General features: G+C 38.1%; 1 protein-coding gene across 8 annotated transcripts in view; it reads right to left on the bottom strand.

Annotated features, from left to right (window-relative positions):
• Window positions 1-325: 325 nt before the first annotated feature.
• The window catches only part of TCF4 (transcription factor 4), a 366,762-nt gene continuing 346,870 nt past the window's right edge, over window positions 326-20,217 (bottom strand). For 3 of the 8 annotated variants that reach the window (XM_031934570.1, XM_023218361.1, XM_023218363.1), the window contains 5 exons: window positions 11,461-11,596; window positions 9,416-9,578; window positions 5,774-6,003; window positions 5,141-5,281; window positions 326-4,941 (listed from right to left, as the gene is read on the bottom strand). In XM_031934570.1, coding sequence (XP_031790430.1) covers window positions 5,145-5,281; window positions 5,774-6,003; window positions 9,416-9,578; window positions 11,461-11,596 — 666 coding nt within the window. In that variant the 3' untranslated portion in view covers window positions 326-4,941; window positions 5,141-5,144. Of the gene's footprint in view, window positions 5,282-5,773; window positions 6,004-9,415; window positions 9,579-11,460; window positions 11,597-20,217 lie in introns of all 8 variants that reach the window. The other 5 variants (XM_023218359.1, XM_023218362.1, XM_023218364.1 and 2 more) reach the window with 3 other exon arrangements.

The following is a 20,217-nucleotide window of genomic DNA, read 5'->3' as shown; positions in this document are numbered from 1 at the left end:
CGAAAACACTGGTGCAGTTCAGAGCTCTTCAAATGCATAGCTTCAGTGTTACACACACAATTATATTCCTTCAATTAGTTAATCCTCTAGACAGTTTTCTTTTTGTTTTGCATGCATCCCGTTCCATTTTCATTAAGGTCATCTCTTCCTTGATCAATCATGTGCTTTGCTTTTTCAATTTGTTTTGTGATTTTTTTTTGTATGTTTTGTTTGTTAAGCTGTCAATACCTCCAACACTTGGAAAATGAAATATAGATGCGTTTTACTTACAGAAGAGAATCATAGCTATATGGACAATGCAAAATGAAATGAAACAAGTGTCAGAAACAGTTTATAAAAATGGCACATTTATTGCTACAGAACGGTCATGTACATGACTTCATCGAATAACTACAGATGGGAAACAGGTAATGGCCTTGACCAAGCTGGGTTTGTTTTTGTCTTGAAGGAACTCCAGCACACAACCTGTTTGGACACTTCTACAAATCAGAAATACACCAAAAACATGAAAAAATCGAGGCACTCAGCCACACATTGAAAACAAGGTGTAACTGTTCATCTTTTTTTTTTGAAATGTTTTCCCTTTTTTTCTTTTTTTAACAATTTTTTTAAGTTTTTAATGCTGCAGCTATGTGTACAGTCGCAAAAAATTTCCCCGCTGCGACCTACAACTAAAAAAAACAAAAACAAAAACAAAACAAAAAACAAACAAAAAAGCTACCCATACAATTTCATCTTGGTAACACATGGTAAAATAACATCTTTTAAATAGTAAAATAAAGTAACAAACTTTTACTCATAATGATTCCAAAAATCTACAAAGAAGAAATATTCAGAATCTGACAATTTTTTTTTTTGTAATATTCATGGTATAAAAGGATTGCTCCTGCGAAAAATAAGCCAAATATATTTTTTATTTTTAAATTTAGTTTTTTTTCCTACTAGGGTGTACTACAGTCTATTTTATAGCAAAAGAGCACTAGACAAACAAAGCTTTATAACAAAAAGCCAGGCACTGATACATGGTAAATCTCTGCTTTTTTTTTTTTTTTTTTTCTTATCTTCACTTAATTGCATCACAAGTAACAAGAATGAAAAAGGCCACAGTTCATATATTTTCACCATTACATATGTCTATAATACTTGAAATGAGTATGGCAAAACCAGCACTGCACAAAGATGAGTCCACTTCAAGTCCCATGAGAAAGAGCATGTCTCTAAAGAAAAACAAACAAAACCAAAGCAAAATAAAAAGAGAGGCCTAAAGGCCTTGGTGCCCCATTGTGTTGGAATTCATCATATTCCATCTTGACTTTTTTGCTTCCAGTCAGCCAGCAGACTAAATTTTTGTGCTTGTTTATGCTGAAATTGATTCATTCCTGACTCGAGTTCACTTTTGGACACAGATCATATTCTGCCTGTTGGATGCAAAAGATGAAAATCCTCTTAACTCCAAGTCTTGGTTCGACTCCTCCCCACTCCCCAACCCCTCATCAAAATCAAGATCACAAAAACAAAAAAAACCAAAACAAAACAAAACAAAAACAAAAACAAAAAACCTCAGAAATAGGAAAAAGTGAAAAAAAAAAAGGAATCGGAAGACTGAATCAGAACCAGTTGCACCACTGGGTGGACTGACAGTTGTATAAACATTAGTGTTCCTTGCAGTTACACAGAAGACAAATGGTAAAAATTTCTAGATGAACAGATCCCTATTCTGCATATTCATAAATTACTTGAATGTGGAGGTGGATCAACTGTTCCAAGTTGCTTTTAAAGTCCGAGTTTCTGAAAGAGATCCCCAGCCTAAGTGTTGTCATATAGAGAGTGTAGTACGGACCCTTCTGAAATGTTTGTATAGTACTTTAATCTTAACTGTCTTCCGCTGAATTTCATTTGAAAATCCAGTGCAGGATACCGATATCTTACCTGGGTTTGATAATTACAAAACAACAACAATAAAAAACACACTAAAAAGGCCACATTCCCTTTTTTCTTTTTCAATGGGGATACAACCCAATTAATATGGGTAGGTGCAGATTATGTTTCTCCAACAAGCAAAACCTAGCGAGCAGCTTCTGGTGGCCATTAGAATTTTCACTTATTTCCAAAGGGAATTCAACAATAGAGGTATTGCATTACTGAGTAATGAATACATCAAAGCTGGTGAACAATAAATTGCAGCTTTTACTCTGAGTGAGAACAAAATATAAAGCACCAATTTAAAAAATAATCAAATGACTACAATTTACTTTTTTGCTTTGTTTACAGATTTGAAAAACTTTAATTCAGCTCTATTAAGCACCTTTATGATAACATGTATCAAAAGTGCCATTCTTAAAATGTACATCAATGCAGGGAGTGTTTCCAGTTCCCTAAAGAGTAAACACCATATTTTCTTCTGTACACGTATCCTGAATGTGATCAGAGTATACCTGCTTCCTATATAATATTGTTTCTAGGGATACCCGCCTTGGTAGACTATACAGAATGAGTGCAGAATGTACCACTAAAAGGAAATCTTTAACATAACAGAGGGAACAAGTACACATGGTTTTCATTATTCAGGGAGGAGGGGAGAGTATACATTATTGTCTTCCATGCCCTTCTCTGAGCCTCTTTGTTCATACATTTCACAGGAAAGTCCCAAAATAACTTTTCATGAAGTTTGATTTCTGCTATTCTCCTAAGGTTTTAATCCACCTCCACATTTTAGGAACTTATCAACAAATCAAAGTTATTTTAGTTTTATCGCTACTGAACATATTTACAGTTTTTCAACACACACACAGCTAATCAAAATGTTTATGGGTTTGTAAAAGATGACCACGTGGTAACTATCTTATTTGTTCTTACATTTTCAGAAATGAACATAAAATTCTGATTCTTGTAGCTCACTATTTCATTTAAATGAGACTTTTTAAACCACACAGTTAAAAAAAAAAAACAAAAACTGATACAATGTATTAAAACACATAATAACAAGAGTCTACATGTAAAAATATAACTTTTACATACACAATTTCAAAATAATGATACGTTTGCCATTTGTTGCATAAAATTTACAAATGTATTTCATTACTATATAACTGGCAAAACAGGAGAACAGATGGAACATTTAGACCATTTCAATGGATTTATGGCATTTACTCAGTGCTGATAGGTGGAAAAACTACTTGAACAGGGATTTTTTTTTTCTTAATACATGCCAAGAATTGTGTGGCTGTAAAAATAGAAACGAGTTAGAGACAAAAGGATGCTGACAAATACTTAACTAGGAGCACTATTTGTTTACTGCACTATACACCAAAGTCAATCATTATAAAGATTCACGATGGAAGTTGGTTCAATTGTGCCCAGACGTCAAAGCTAGCTATCTGATGAGTTGCTGTGCCATAGCTTGATCTATGTTTCTATCAAATATGGTAAGTATAAACTTCATTCATACTGGCCAGAGAAATACTGCACTACCCCTCCTCAAAAAAGTGCAACTTAATGCTTTAGGACTTATAAGGCTTGTTATAATGCTGCATGATGATTGAATATTGGCATTTTTCAGATGAAGGAGGAGGCAGTTAAGTCATCTACATTTTAGTAAACCCATTTTGAAAAAAAAAAAATCAAGAAAGCAACAAAATCAATCAGCTCTGTCACACTACTTGCAATTTTCTCATTTGACGGTTTTTGAACTTTGTTTTTTTTGTTTTTGTTTTTTTCCAAAAATCTGACCATGTATTCAGAAACGCCTCACTGCACACTACTTCGGCTACACAGGTAGGTAACACTTTAATCATTTTGTTAAATCACAGCCACTTTGATTATGTTATGTTTCCGATGATATAAACATTGGAAGGCACAGTGGTAACATTGTAGCATTCTAACCTTGTACCTCTGAAAATCCCAGAATAGGGTCACAAATGCAACATTACAATTCAGACAAACTCTTTTTGCCATGTCTTGGTAATGCTGCTTGTAATATCTACACATGATGTGACTTTTAAGTCCTGTGTTCCCAAAAGACTGGAGAAACAACTTTCTACTTATTTATGAATGAGAAGCAACATCAGGGTCAGCATTTCATCCTGCACTACCCCTCTGGAAGCAGAGTTGGCACTACAGGTTACTATAACAAACCAGGGAAAGGGACAGAAATAAGACAAAAAAAAAATCCATATTTACAGTAAAATCTTTCTTTTAAAAAAGTTAATCAGTACTATTTTTTTACAGGAGAAAAAAGTCTGAAACAAATGAACAAAAGCTTACCATAGTCACTAAATTTTTAATATATATTTATATATATATTTATATATATATTTGTCATAGGTCTATAAGATCCATCTGTTCCTCCTACCCTAAGGAATGGCTAATGTCATCACTTCGTTGTCATCAGGACGTTTGCTGGTTTTGTTACTAGGGCAGCCGAGCTTCCCCTAATTCAATATCCAGTAATTATAAACACTAGCTGACTTGAATACCAACAAAAACGTTCATGTAGTTTTCTTCAGAAGTACACTTTTTCATTATTGCAAGTTTACAATTTTTTTTTAAATTAAATATTTTTTTTTTTCAGACTTACAAATTAATTATATTTTTTTTTTTTCCAAAAGAAGTTTAGGCACAAATGCATTGTTCCACAGTGTGGAAAGATTGCCGTCAGTCTCTGGGCTGTGTCTCAGCCTGTACATACTGCTTTGCACATTCTGAATGATATGTTAAAGAAAGTCGTCCCTCAAGTTGCACTTTTTTCTTTCTTTTTTTTGTTTTTCTGTTTTTTGATAATTGGGAATGCTGAAACCTCTTGCGTCTGCGATTCATAACTACTCAGACTTGTCTTATATTACAAAAAAGGGGGTTAAGGAGAAGTGTTTATGTGGGTTTAAGATAATACAGCTGTTAAGGAAGTGGTCTCTTGTTTTAATGAAGCAATGTGGCAACTTGGACCTGAGAAAGGAAAAAAGAGAAAAAAAATTCATTAATATATTTGTAACAGAGGAAGTGTGCTTCTTCTTCTTTTTTTTTTTTTTAATTCTTTTTCCATGAAAGAAAGTATCTGTCAATTTGGGTAAAATTCACTTTTATAGCTGATACACTGGTGACAGTTACGAATGATCGATTTCAGAAATGTTGAAAACAAACTTGCCCTTTTACATCTGTCCCATGTGATTCGATGCGTCTCCCATTCCAGGGTGCGGGCCGGCCAAGGAGAGTGGGGGAGGCTCTGAGGACACCTTCTCTTCCTCCCTTCTTTTCAGACACGCAGCTTTCGGATTCAGATTCCTTTCTGTGGAGGATTAAAGCACAGGATCTTTGTTTAATGCTGAGGCTTCTGGCAGAGGGCAGCAATGCACTCTTCTTGAGTATCTGGACCTTTCGCTCAGTGTTTATATTATAGAACAAAAGGAACAGTTACTACGTACTGTGGTGATCCATTTGGTCAGTCACTAGTAAAAGCTGAACTGCATGTGAGTGCGTACAGCCACTTTACAGTAAGCAAAGGTTGGTAAAGCAAATAAACTAAGCTCCAATTACTGAAAGGATATAGGGCAAGTTGCAATATAATCTTAGTTATAAGAGAATCCTACAACTTAATTACAGGAGAAAGGGATGCTGCCTTACTTAAGGATTTAGACACAGTCTGCAATGGAAACAATTCTTTGGAATGATGCTTGAAAGTCTACTGTCTGCCACTGCTCAAGGCTGGCGTGCCACCATCTCAGCTTGTGCCTGCCACAAGCTCCTCACGAGTTCTGCAAGGAGGCCGGCCTGCACTGACCTCGGACTTGCTGCTCCAGACTGAGGATGACCGCCACTGCCTGGTGGAGGATCAGGAGCTTGGTCTGGGGCTTGTCACTCTTGAGGTGGAGCTGCACCATGCGGCCGAGCTCTTTGAAAGCCTCGTTGATGTCACGGACCCGCAGGCGCTCTCGGGCGTTGTTGGCCATTCTCCGCTCCTTCTCACGCTCCGCCTTCTGCTCCGGTGTCAGGTCCTCATCGTCATTATTGCTGTGGGACAAAAGGGATGCAACATTTTCTAATGGTGTGGGGAAAAAGAAGGTGTCTACATTGTTTTCTCCCAGAGTTTTCAGGGAACTTTTCCATCTTATACCATGTCTTTGGCAGGATTTTTATATCCACTGGACCTTGCGACTTGGCTGTGACAGTTCACAATATACAAGATACTTGGTTTTCTCGCAGACATTAAACCCAAACCAAACAGGTGAGAGTGACGTAGATTAAAGTTAGAGTGCAAAGTGGGCCCATACTGTTAAGGGGGGGAGAAAGGAGAAACAAAGCTTTATTTATTCAATGGGGTTACACTCTGCAAAGCAGGCGTTCACCAACTTATGCTTAGCATATGCTGCATAACCATGCTTCAAAAAGACTTTATGTTTATACTTCATTTTTTTAATATAGAGAAAACCTTTCATACCGTGACATCTGAAACCTACGGGAAACAAGTAATTGAAAAATGATTTTGATATGTCAAAAAAATACAAGACAGCTTAACAGGAGTAAGAAGAAAGGCCTATATGTAAGACACCAGAGCAGTGGGAGTGAAGACAGTGAGGCTTTTATCCAGGTATCCCCATTACCTTGCTTTGAAGGCCTGGTCAACCCACTATGTAAGTCTCATTTTCTCTATGTATGAAATAAAAGGTTAGGAAAACATGACTTCCATGGTCTTTCATCTTATAGATGTTTATGATCCCCAGAACAAGTTTGGGAAACCTGAATTGGTATCAGCCATGCAAAACAATTAAAAAAACAAACACCTACAGCTTATGAATGATCATGACCTCACTGTGAGTCAAAAATGAAGCCAGAAAGCTGGGTGCAGTGGCTCGTGCCTATAACCCCAGGCTGGACAATATAGTGAGACCTCATCTCTATAAAAAATAAAAAAAATTAGCTGGGCACAGTGATGCACACCTGTAGTCTCAGCTACTCAGGAGGCTGAGGTGGGAGGCTCACTGGAATCTAGTAGGTGGTGGCTGCAGTAAGCCGTGATAAGGCCACTGCACTCCAGCCTGGGCAACAGAGCCAGACTCTGTCTCTTACAAAAAAAAAAAAAAAAAAAAAGCCAAAAGCTAATTTCTGATTGTGAAAACGAAAATATTCCATGATTCATAACAAAGACATGGCTGGGCCCAGAAGAGTCTGAAAAGATAAGATTGGTTCTATCCATTTCTGGGTGTCACAGTGACAAATTGGAAACTTCTGAATGGAAGGCAAAGAGGATGATGAGCCACCTGGAAAGCATATCATATGAGGAAACCTTCATGGCAGCAGGGCTCAAATATTCCAAGAGCTATCATGTAAAAAAGAGAGATGTGCACGATGTCTTGTCTCAAGAAGGCAGAACGGCATGTGCTACGAAGCTCTGAATGACTATTATGAATAAACATAAGTGAGGATTTTCGGGGGGCTTATGAGAGATACAAAAAATGAAACAAACTTCACTGAACATCAGTAGACTTCCCATCACAAGAAACTCCATGGAAGTGACTAACAACCTACAGGGTAATTTCACACATCAGAAATGTTCACAGAATAAAGATGATTAATCACAACATTTTGGAGTTGGAAGATGTGGGAAATTATCTAGTCAATTCAATGTATACTTAATGAATGCAGGTTTAAAATTTATGACTCTGGTCTTCCATTCTGGAGAATCTCTGGGTAACTTCCAAGTGGCAATAAGGACCAAATACACTTGAGAAGCTCCAATCAATCAAAAGTGGGAGTGGTATTCTTGGGTTGCAAGTACACATTACACATAAAGATGATGCACATGAGTCAAGAACACTTGGGTGAAGGAGAAAAGTTAGGGGCAAGGAGGATGACACCACAGAAGGATGCTGTAAGACCAGGCTCCTCTCTCTCCACAGGGTAAGTGCCTTTCCAGAAGGCACTGTCTGCCTCAGGTGTGTATGGTAAACAGGCAACTCAACTGAGTCCACTGGAAAAGGCCCTGTTTCTCTGCCTTCTACCGATCCCTCCTCTGCCCTCATCCCTGACTGCTGCCAGTGCCAAGGAAATCAAGTAACAATTAATTCACTCCTATATTCTACTATGCAAATAGGCTGTAAAAAGCAAAAGAAAACACTCTCTGCCAGGCCTGTCCGGAAGCTAAGCATTTGGGTGATATTTTTATACATCCAACATGTGCCACACCTTACACAAAGGGGACTGGAAAATGGGAACTTTTCTTCCAAATGTTTTCAGGTCAATAACCAATTAGAATTGGTTATTCACTTATAAATAAACTGGTTATGCAAATAAAACTGCCTAGATTTGAAAGGCACTGCCTTGTAACACAGTTTTGGAGGCATACGGAAGTAAATGTCATAAGAGTGACCTTTTTAAATAAGAAGGTTCTCAACAGCGAGTGAAAATGTTGTTCTGAAACATCAAAGAATCCATTAACATGCATAAGTTTGGCCACAGTAAGTTAAATTATCAAGAACTGACTGGTCTAACACAGAAGTTATTAAAGGTATGAAATTCCCTCCTTGGGATTTCTTGCCAAAGTGGCCAAGAATCAGAAAACGAGGAGGAACGAAAGGGGTTATCTAAAAGCATTCGGCATTTTTAAACTTCTGGCAGAACATGGAATTTATCTCCATAATGACGAAGCTAACGTGAAGAGGCAGCATGCTCTTAATTCACAAAAGATTCCAAATAGAACCTTGAGAACCACAGCCTCTAGATGGAAAGTTGTAGTCTTCGGACAATTGGTTGAATTTGTGAATAAAAACAACCCAAGGGAATTGAGGTAAAGTACATGGGTGCTGGTATTCAAAAACCATCTGATTACCAGATTCAAGTTCAAGGAGATAAAGATTCAAATTTAAAGATAGCAGATATTTAAGAAAACCAGACAGAAGCTATTTTCCTGCGGTTGTGTTTTCTGCAGAAAAGAGTGCCCAGGAGGAAAAACCATTAGCAATTTAGGTATTACTCATATACATCTGCATGTTTAGGATAAATCTAGATAATCAGTATTTTCTCACTTTAGAGGTAAGAAAAGACTTATAGTTGGCACATACATCAATTGAGTTTTTAACACGGCTACAATCTCTTTTTAGAAATATTATGGACACAACATTTCTGACCAAATTTGTAGAATAAGTATAGTTTTAAAAACAAACTGTACTTGAATCAGATACAAATTGTTTTCACTGTGTGTCATTAGCATTGGGTCCAGATTCATAAATGCCAAAACATTTTAGGCTCCACTAGAGTACAGGTATCTTAAACGATACTTTTAGTACTTCTAGAGTAGGCCTTTAATTTTCTTTTCAGCTGTAAATTTACCTGCCAGGAAAAAACTGAATAGTTTCTTCCCATTCTGTTCACTTCATCAAAGTCCAATAAAGGAATTAAATGAAGCGACAGTATTATATACTGTTACCTAGATCTTGACCTAGTAATTGATTTGATATCCTTCTTGTCGTCATCTAATTTCTTGTCCTCCGAGGATTTCGTGTCTTGCAGGTTCTCATCGCCCTCGTCGTCGGATTTGATCTCAGAGCTGCCAGAGGAGACACTCTGCCCCTGTAGTCCTGGTGGCATGCCTACAGAAAAAGAGAAATCAGGTGATATGTACACGAAAATCTCACTGCCTGCACACCAGATTGCAAGGCTGCCAGCAGACAATTCATACTGCTGAACTGTGATCCTTCTGTCACTTTTTTTTTTTTTTTTTTTTCCCTGCTATCTGTTGAAGTTTCAAAAAATGCACCTGCAGAAACAAGTTTTCCCTGCATTGGCTCTAAGGTTAAATTCTATTTTGCAATCTTTTGGAGTAGATGGTAATTTCACTGTCTACAAAACATCAACTTAATTGCAATGAAAATCATAATCATGAAAATCACACAGCCAATGTTCTGATTAAGAACCCAAGTAAATATCAGCTATTATATTGAGTTTCTTCCATATGCATTGATTTAATAGGAAAATGTCCTTAAAATATAATTCCCAGGGAGTATGCTAAATATATGCAGTCAAGACTTCAATAGGTACCCTAATGATATTCTGAAATTAGGCTTCTCTTATTCTCAAGGAGTAATCAGCATTTTAAAATGGTACATATGGAAGGCAGTTTGCTACTCATTTTAGAAATTTCTAGCTTTATCATTGCTCAACTTTCCAAGTCACACTGCATTTTAAAACATGATCCTAATGTAATAATTTTTTTAAAGGTAGAACTGTATCTGTCAAGTATTCCCCCTTATTTATAATCTGTGTATTCTAGAACCTTGCCACTCAAACTTTGGTCCATGCGGCCTCATCACCTGAGAGCCCATTAGAAATGGACAATCCCAGACCTACTGAAGCAGAATCTGCATTTTAGCAAGATCCTCAGGTCGTGCTTATGTGCAGTCTGAGAAGTACAGATTTCGGACAAAGAGGACAAAACCCAAAGGCTCCTGATAAGAAAGGTCCTGGCCAGGTGCAGTGGCTCACGCCTGTAATCCCAGCACTTTGGGAGGCTGAGGCACGTATATCACTTGAGGTCAGGAGTTCAAGACCAGACTGACCAACATGGTGAAACACTGTCTCTACTAAAAATATGAAAAATAGCCAGGCATGGTGATGCATGTCTGTAATCCAAGCTACCTGGGAGGCTGAGGCAGAATTGCTTGAACCTGGGAGGTGGAGGTTGCAGTGAGCTGAGATCGCACCACTGTACTCCAGCCTGGGCAACAGAGTGAGGCTCTGTCTCAAAAAAAAAAAAAAAAGTCCATAAAATCATTACTATTTATATAAAAATGGGCAGACATACCCATACGTAAAATTGACACTCAGATCTGTACAATGTTGAACAGTTGAAAAAATGCCCACATGTATTCCTGTGGCAATGTTATCATTTTTATATTAAACGTGAAGGGACTAGAAGATGTTATCTAAGTGACTCCTAGTCAGCTGGCCAATAATAGCCCAACTTCCTGCGGTCATGAAAAGCTGCTCGCAGTCACTGCTATGAGGCAATCATTAGAGGGCTAGATGACTCAAGAGCGAAAATCATGCAACTGCAACCAAGCTCCATTTTTTAAATGCACCTATATTTCCTTCCATCTGAAACAACAACAATTTCCTTCCTTCCTATTCATTTGGAAATATCATTTTCAGGCCACAACTAACCACATTAGAGGACCTGAATGAGAAAAATGTGGAAATAGCTAAAATAAAATTTCCTCTCATCAGTCTGTGGCCTCATTCCTGGATGATATAGGACCAGGATTTCAGAGGATGTTTGAGGAAAACAGTCCCTGGAGAAACACGATTAGCAGGCGAAGTCCTAAATACTTTCCCATTTCCTTACCATTTTTGTGCCCAATTTGATTCTTGGGTTTCTGCCAGTGCTTCTTGAGGGATGAACACCAAGAGGCTGGGTATCAATACTGGGCCTATTGTGAAAGTGAGGTCAGAAGTGCCCTGGTGAGGCCAACCTACCTCTGTAAGGGTCCTGGGGTGGGTTCAGGTCAGGGGAAGTGGCAGACTGGACAGGAAGCTGTGGGACCGGAACCTGGTTTGGCAGAAGAGAATGGCTGCCTCTCAGGGCCACACCATCTTCACGATGGGTCCCCACCTGAAAGGGGCGAGAGGAACCAGACAGGTGAGCAGGAACCAGAGGTGTGACTGCTATTTCCAGAGGCCACGAGGACCTGATGAAGGCAGGCTGGCTTTTCAAAAACCATACTCCCAAACGCATTTCACTAGAGGGCGCCGAAGGACCGCACATGCACCTATAGTTCCCGGCAAAAACACTTACCACTCAGTAAGACGCCGTGCTGTACATTCAGTGACAAATATGGCAGAGTAGCTCAGGCAGGTAAAACGTCAAATTGTCTCCCAGGGTGCTGCAGTGGAGCGCACTGATTCGTACCCATCTGTCTTCTATCATGTCCGCCAACAGATCTGACAATTATCTTAATGCCCATATGCTTAATTGTGGGCTTCTCAATTCCCCCATTGCTATCGGAAATCCTACAGGAATTTCAATTTGGCATTCGACTTTCATTTCAGGGGATAAGATTCTCAGGCCTGCCATTTTTTTTTTTCCATAATGCCAGCTAAGCCTCTGACAGCGGAAGCTACAGCAGTATGGGACACAGCCTCTGCTTGGTACAAATATAATAAAATGTCACCTGGCTTTCCAAAACTGGCAGCCCATTCCAAATTAATGTTTACTGTATTTCATCAGCTGCTGAGTTTCAAATCCAAAGGGGGATGGTTTCTGCCAACGCCACCACACCGGAAAATGTACCAATAAAGGTTTTATTAAACACACCAGTAATGCCATCATTGCCATGCAAGGATGTTTGGACATTTTTCCATTTTTTCCCTCACTATTCTGATCCTAGAAAGACGCCACATTGTAGATACTCTCGACGCTTCCAAAAATAAAATTATGGAGTACAGATGATTACTTGATTAAAAAAATACTGCTGAGCTTTTTATTAACTACTACTATCTACTCTAGGGTCCAGAGACACTGAACTTGCGGCACTGAGACAGCAACTGCCTACTTTATAGCATATGCCTTCAAGCAAAAACATTAAGCACTTATAAACTAAGAGGACAATGAGTAGTTCACATTTTCTATTTCCAAGTACTTTCCTAGCCTTGGTTAAGTAAGCATTCACACAGGACAGTGGGTCTAAAACACAAAAAATTAACCATACATTTATACTGCTATGAATCAGGTTTATTTTTTCCAGTCAAAAACATGAAACCAGAAAGGAGAATCTTCACTCTTTTGTTACCAAAATACGTTAAAAGGGTATTTCCAAAGAATGCATCAATAATAAGAATCTGAACCAACAACAATCAAATTCACAGGACCTAATAAGCACATGCTATTTAAAGGCAGGTATGTATTGTAAGTATCGCCTACAATATTTTGCTTTTTAGTGAAAATATATTCAAGTAATTGATCCTGAAATATGCCATTTTTATATTCATGTGTGCATGCGTGTGGGGTGTGTGTGTGTGTGTGTGTGTGTGTGTGTATGCACTCCAAAATATTTTTTTAAATTTTGGGTGGAGAGGATCATATAAATCATAAATCATATTGTTTGGATTCAAAATACAGCAAGAATAGGAAAAGACTTGAGGCTTACGAGCATCAGGAAGTCTCAATAAGTGTTTCAGCAGAGAGAGGTGGGAAGTCCAGCACTGCTGCCCGGTGCCTGTGTCGCAATACAGAACTTTCTGAATGGTGGTTATGTGGCCTCTATGGGGTGCTTCAAATGTACTGAGACTGGTATCTCCCAAAGCAGCCCATTCCATTTTTACCATAAATTGGCCTCTTTGTAGATTTCACTCACTGATCCTAGAGCTCTATGGCATTAAGTACAGACCTTTTTTTAAAAAAAAACATATTCAACCCTGTTGCCTGCCACACCACTCCTTTTCTCTGTGACTGAAGTCTGCTCTTTTATAGGCAGACCACGCCCACCTGCTCCTGCAACCATTTGTAACTGACTCTCCTATATATTTTAATTTTTATTCAGCAGAGTGATAGCTATTTTCCATTGAGGTTTTGATTTGCTGTTTTTATATTCATGCATTAGAAAATGGATTCAATCAATGATTATCCTTTCAATCTAAGATGTCAACTTGTAAGCATGAATTTTTACAGGCCTTGATCAAATGGTGGCTCTTTATGTCTGTCAATCAATATAAAACTAAATAATTCTTTGTGCTGATTCATATTTATTTGTGTTCCCAATGGATGTAATTTCTTGAATTTCCACAAAGGATGACTCTAAGTCAAAATCACTGAAGGTAACCACAGATTTGAGCATAGAGGAGAAGTATACTCCTATTTCAGAATCAATAACACTCTCAAGACTTATTTGCAAGCATCTGCGACATATCTTAAGGTTAATGTTTTGTTTTTTACTTAAAATATATTCAGTTATTGATCTTGAAATTGTTTTCCTCTAGATCACATTGAGGTAAGTTCTTAAAAGAGGAAAAGAGAACCCACGCAATCATACATGACAACTGCTATATAACAGGTACATAATAACTGCAGACAGAATCGTGTGTTTTGACTGAAAATACTTGCATGTTATATAGAAAGAATAGCCTGTGTAGTTCAAGAACACTCAAAACTCAGGCTATCTTCACTTATGGTGATCTTTGTCTCTGTTTTGTTAAAATCTATTTAATTTTAAATCTTTCTCCTATACAATGACTGTAAACTCTTAAATATTACAAATATATTTGAGGATATAGTTGTTCCAACTACATTTTTGTTTGGATTTTAGGCCCCTATGTTACCTAACTCCATCTATTTTCTATAGATCATGTTAGATCATCTCAAATAATATCAATCATTTTCCACAAAGAATGATAGAGACAAAGTTGTTCTGATGCTTTGGTTTTTTAAAATTTAAATTTTTTTTTTTTTTTTTTTTTTTTGAGACAGTCTCGCTCTGTCATCCAGGCTGGAGCCTCTGCCTCCAAGGCTCAAGTGATTCTCCTGCCTTAGCCTCCCAAATAACTGGAATTACAGGTGCCCACCACCACACCCGGCTAATTTGTCGTGATGTTTTAAGACTTCCCTTGTAACTGTGTCTATTCCAGGTCATGTGAATGACCTCGGATAGGTCCAGAGCCATGTAATAACGAGCTTGATTCTCCAGAATAGGATCAATTCCATTGCCCGTGGCTGTGGAATAGTATTCCAATTTGAAGAACTGGCTTGGCTTTGCTTGTTTCCTTGGCCACAGATGGCATGTTCTAACCCTATTTACTTCTCTTTCAGAAACATTATTTCTGGTCACATGAGAGACAAGGGAAGAAACACGGTGGATGGTCAGCACAAATCCATCACTAGAATAACACATAAATAGATGGAGAAACCCACAGTGTTCTCTGTATATACAAGGGCCAGGGATTTGTCCACTGGCATTAAGGTGGCCCATTCATAGGATGACCCATGTCTGCTTCAAATTGAGCTGGGCCATCCAATGATCTTGGCATTCTGAACTTAAATACGTCACAATGTGACTAGGAAAAAGGAGATTCCTGCAAATCAATTCTAAGAATGACATTTGGTCCCTATTTTTAGAAAATCCGTACTTCGTTAAAGCCCTATTTTGATAACCTTTTCATAGAGATAACAGTAGTCTAAAGTTAAAAGCCAGCTTATGAAAAGTTAATTAATACTCATTGTAAATGTGAATCTTCCCATAGTCACTTATAATGCAGTTTTAGTGATAGCTATGCTAAAAGTAAAAGAAGTGAAATTTAAAAATTATTCAATGATTATTCATTGATTGATCAGAGCATGCATTTACTAATTCAACAAACATTTTCTAATCTAGCCCATGCCTGTCACTTTGTGAGATACTGGGGACAGAATGAGAAATAACTCAGATGTGGTCCTGGTTTTTGTGGAACTCATAATGATTCTTGGGCGGATTTTTGTACACTGATCAATTTAGTGGGGCAGTTTTAATAGTAAGGAAGAGAAACCTATTTGAGATTGTTCAAATAAAAGGAGATTTATCATAAAGAGTTTTCTTTAGCTTCGGTTTGGGACTCAGAGAGCTCTTGGGAACCAAATGCCACTCCTTGCCTCTGCTGGGCTATTCAGCCTCTCTCCTCTCTCTGGGGGCACCACTGCTTCTCTTCGGCTTCTGCTCTCTCATGAGGACATATTGGACTCATTCTTCATGATACCTCTTGGTGCATTCCTGCTGGTTCTGTACCTGCTGCTAATTTCCTCTTTGTCTTCGTATTTCTAAGCTTAGAATGCCAAGATCATTGGATGGCCCAGCTCACTCTGAAGCAGACATAGGTCATCCTATGAATGGGCCACCTTAATGACAGGCATTTTCCTGGTCCAGAGAGCTACAAAGGAGGAAGGGGAGACAAGATCATGTAGTTGTCCAAACACAGCCAGCTTGGCCTGTCCCGTCCACATTTTCAGGTAGGTGTAAATATCTGAGTTACATTGTATATTAGGTCAAATTATACACAAATTCCAACACATCTATTTAAATTCTCCTGTTTGAATTTGTCATTGGATATAATTAAATGTCATTAGATATGCAATAATTATTTTGAATCACGTAAGCACCATATAATTTTAAATAACCTTAGTTTCCAAGAAAGGGCTTGATAAACTGATAGAAGCACTTTTAAATCATAGAACTTAGACATCAAGGGCTTAGAGGACCTTCGTTATATATCAGTTAGGTCAGACTCTTCATTTTACAAAGAAAGCTAAGGTCAAGAATGGTGAAGTGACTTAAGATCTAACTTTAGATGTTTAGTTAGAGATCTAAAACAGATTTTGAACTCAGAAAACTTACAACGCTGAACAATTACATAGGAGAGGGGAGCAGAGTTAGGGGGCAAGAGGGGTTTATTTCCCAGAGTTTTTGTTTTAAAACAGCGTGTGTGTGTGTGTGTATGTCCATACATGCACATACACACCTAGGTACAAGCATATGACATACATATATATACATACCTATGTAGATATAGGAAAATCATTTCCATTTTCTTTATTGTAGGGGGAAAATCATAGTTCATTAACTCAGGCCAAGGCCACGATGTCTAACTAAATTATAAAATTTAATATTTGCCACGATCCCTCCAACATAAACAGATTTAAAAGACATGCAGATTCAAATTAGGTGGTTGTTGGCAAGGCTGTTTTTATATGGAGATGCATTCAGCATTGTGGTAAATATCCTTGTCCTTATCCTCTAGCTAACAACAAACACCACAAACAAAAAAGACATTCAATATTTTTGCTCTCTTTGTTTCCAGGCAGTATTGTGAAAGTAATTATTCTGTTGTATTTAAGAGGCCTATTTCATGGATGGGAAAATGTATTAAATTTCATTTGGCAGTTATTCAATCCTAGTTAATGTTATCTCCAGAGATAACTGCTTCAAAACAGGCTTTCAGACCTCCGTCACTTCTATTCTACCATAATCCTTCTAAAAGAGTATAGAATGGGAACTTTAGGAAACTTGTCACAGTTTCTAGACCAAGTGATAAAGACACAAAACTGGATATACTATTATAAACATTTTGGTACATCAAAATTAAAGTTTGCTGTTAATGGCATCTGGTTTCCAATTTTGGACATAGGTTTTTTTGCTTGTTTGTTTTTAGAAAGAAGAACAACAAAATGGGACAAAGACAGAAGTCCTGGTAACTGTGACTTACTGTTACTTTTCACTCTTGTTTTTCCATTAACACAAAAGAAAAGCTGATGTGTTTTCACTGTAATTAGAAACCCACTGATACAGAAAACAGTTTTGGTGTCTGAACTGTAATCTCCCCATGAAATATCAATTATACATGACAGTTGTAGAGTACTAGATTTCAGTTTCAATTATCTTGCCAGACCTCTGTCATATTTGAGGAAAGCAAACTTATTTTCTCAAAAGTGCAAAACACCATTTAGTACAAAAGTGTATCTTTTAAAGAGACGGGAGGTGGCCATGCAAACTTCTTTAATGGCTCACAGATGGGAACCTGGAAGTTCATGGAATGGCAGCAGTAGACAGATACTGTGAGGAACAACACTAGAGGCACAGAGGCTCTGCAGGAAACAAGACCTACCTCTAATCACCACCTGTTGTGGGAGAAAGAGCTCACATCTGGGACACTCCAACCACACACATAATTTCCATATTTCTCAGTTTAAAAAATTATCAGATTATTTTTCTTTAGTACACGTGATTAAAACCTTTAAGAGACTTTTCATTAACATCAGATCTGGATTCAATTCTTTTGTTTGGATTTTTATTTGATTCTTAACATGTTTGTTGGGAGAAGATTTCATAACTGTCTTGAGAACACCTACATTGTTTTCCAGAAACATCACAGCTTCACTTATGTTCTGTATGAAATGTAAGGCAATTCCTTATTGTGTAATTCTTGGAGATTTATTTAGTATTTATTCTCCAGATAATAAAATAATTTTCAAGAGGATTTAAACATGATCTAAATGATCCTGACCTTGGCAGTGCTTGCCTATCATGCGATCAGCTGGGCTGAAACTCCCCTGGATGTTCACCAAAATGGTTAAATGAATGATTCTGTGATATAGTTCAAGAAATGCAAATGGATGTGAACCGACCTCAGTTCATCTTTCTTGTAGTAACTCATACGTTCCATCTATTAAAACTGTTTCATTTATCTTTTCTGTATCTCCACCCCACACCCTCAATTCTCAACATCATTTTCCTATAGTGGAAACCATAACTGGATGGAGCTCACCTAGGGGGACAGTGGCAGGAGATTAACAGAGCCCATTCCTCTATCTCTTCCTTGCTCCACATAGCAGGCTAGTAAGTAGGTGGTATGGAACTAAAGTTCATCCATCCTAGTGAACCAAACATATCTAGCACAGAGAGTATGGTGAAGTCTAGCAATTATGTGTAAACAGCTTCTGTTTAAAGGAAAAGACAACTGGACACTTTATTTACACTTGGAATTCTGAATGCCTGACATGCAAGCATACCTGTGAGAGTGCACAGTCATGCTGCTCACCTCCACACACTTTTTAGCCAGTCCAGCTGACCCATACCTAAGGATCCCCAGGGATTTACCATTACCAACTGGCCTTTATTTTTTAAATGCTTTTCTTGTTATTAAAGTAACACATGCTTATTGTAATATATTTGGAAAGAGAGCAGAAGTGTAAAGAAGTTCACCTAAACTAATGAACCATTTCTTCCCCATCACTTTCTAAATACTCATCTTTTAAATGCAATATTCTCTCTCCATCAGTTGATCCCTTGCAATATTAAGGCTTCTGCCTGGCTCTTGCCCGCTGCATGGATTCAGTCTAAGAGGTCCACCTTGTGCCAATGCATCCTTCACCTAGACTCCCAGGACCAATGCAGTTCCCTCCTATTTTTAAATTCCTCACTATCAATGTTCAATTACCTACGCATGGCCTCTCATCTGCCGGGTTGATGCCCATATTACTAAGGCTTGAGCAAAGCCCTCCCTGCTCTGTCTGCTGGGCTGGTTTTTTTCCCAACTCACCAACTGCTTCTCTTTTATTAAAGCTCCACAGATCCCCTTACTTTCTGACCCTTCAGTGCTGAGTGGTTCTCCAGAAATCTCTACTTTCTTGTCACCTCACTGAGCTCACTATGCATTACAGACACCACCCTTAAAACACATTCAAGGTCATTGTTGAATGGTGCAGGGCATAAACTTCAATAAGTTTGTTTTGCTGCCATTCGTGAAGTCTATACTTGTCTCCACTTGTAAGCATCCCATCTTAAGGACAGGAACTGCACAGGTCACTGCACAGGAGTGTAATAGTACAATGTGCAATTAGATGCTTAGTAAATGATGACACAAATTTTATGGATCTGTGAGACTATGTCTGAAATCTAAGGCCTTTGATATTGTCAAATATACATTTAGCATGTTCCTATCAAATAATAAACATTTCACTTAATTTGACAAGCACCTTATGAAAGTGTACTATATGCAAGACACTACATGGGCATTTGCAGGGAAAAATAATAAAAGACAGACACGTCTATGACTTTGCAGGCACTGATTTTTTTTTTTTCTTTTTTAAGATGGAGTCTTGCTCTGTCGCCCAGAAAGGAGTGCAGTGGCATGATCTTGGCTCACTGCAACCTCCGCCTCCTGGGTTCAAGAGATTCTCCTGCCTCAGCCTCCCCAGTAGCTGGGATTACAGGCATGCACCATCATGCCCAGCTAATTTTTGTATTTTTAGTAGAGACGGGGTTTCACCATGTTGGCCAGGCTGGTCTCTAACTCCTGAACTTGTGATTCTCCTACCTCGGCCTCCCAAAGTGCTGGGATTGTAGGCATGAACCACTGCGCCTGGCCCAAAGGCTGAAATTTTAATGGTGGGATAATATAATTACTATACAAGGCAAAATATGATGAATGTCATAAAAGAGTACAAGGTCATGTAGGGTCTTACAAAATGAAGTCATATCCGTTTGGGAAAGCAGGGACTACTTAAAGAAGAACATGGTATTTTAGGCAGGTTTTGAGTAGATGGGTAGAATTTTGATACAGATTATCCAAATATATTTTTTAAGAGCTGATGCTTAACACAATTAAATAACATCCCAACCTTAAGTGAAAATTTCATTTTACATCAATAAGTGGCATGATTTAGATACTGGGATGTGTGAAGAAGCAAGCAGCTATGGACTGTGTGTTAACATG

Source organism: Piliocolobus tephrosceles, chromosome 18 (genome assembly GCF_002776525.5).
Source record: "Piliocolobus tephrosceles isolate RC106 chromosome 18, ASM277652v3, whole genome shotgun sequence".
In the NCBI taxonomy this organism is placed as follows: Eukaryota; Metazoa; Chordata; class Mammalia; order Primates; family Cercopithecidae; genus Piliocolobus; species Piliocolobus tephrosceles.
The sequence above is the reverse complement of the archived record's forward strand: the minus strand, read 5'-3'. Positions and strand labels throughout refer to the sequence as shown.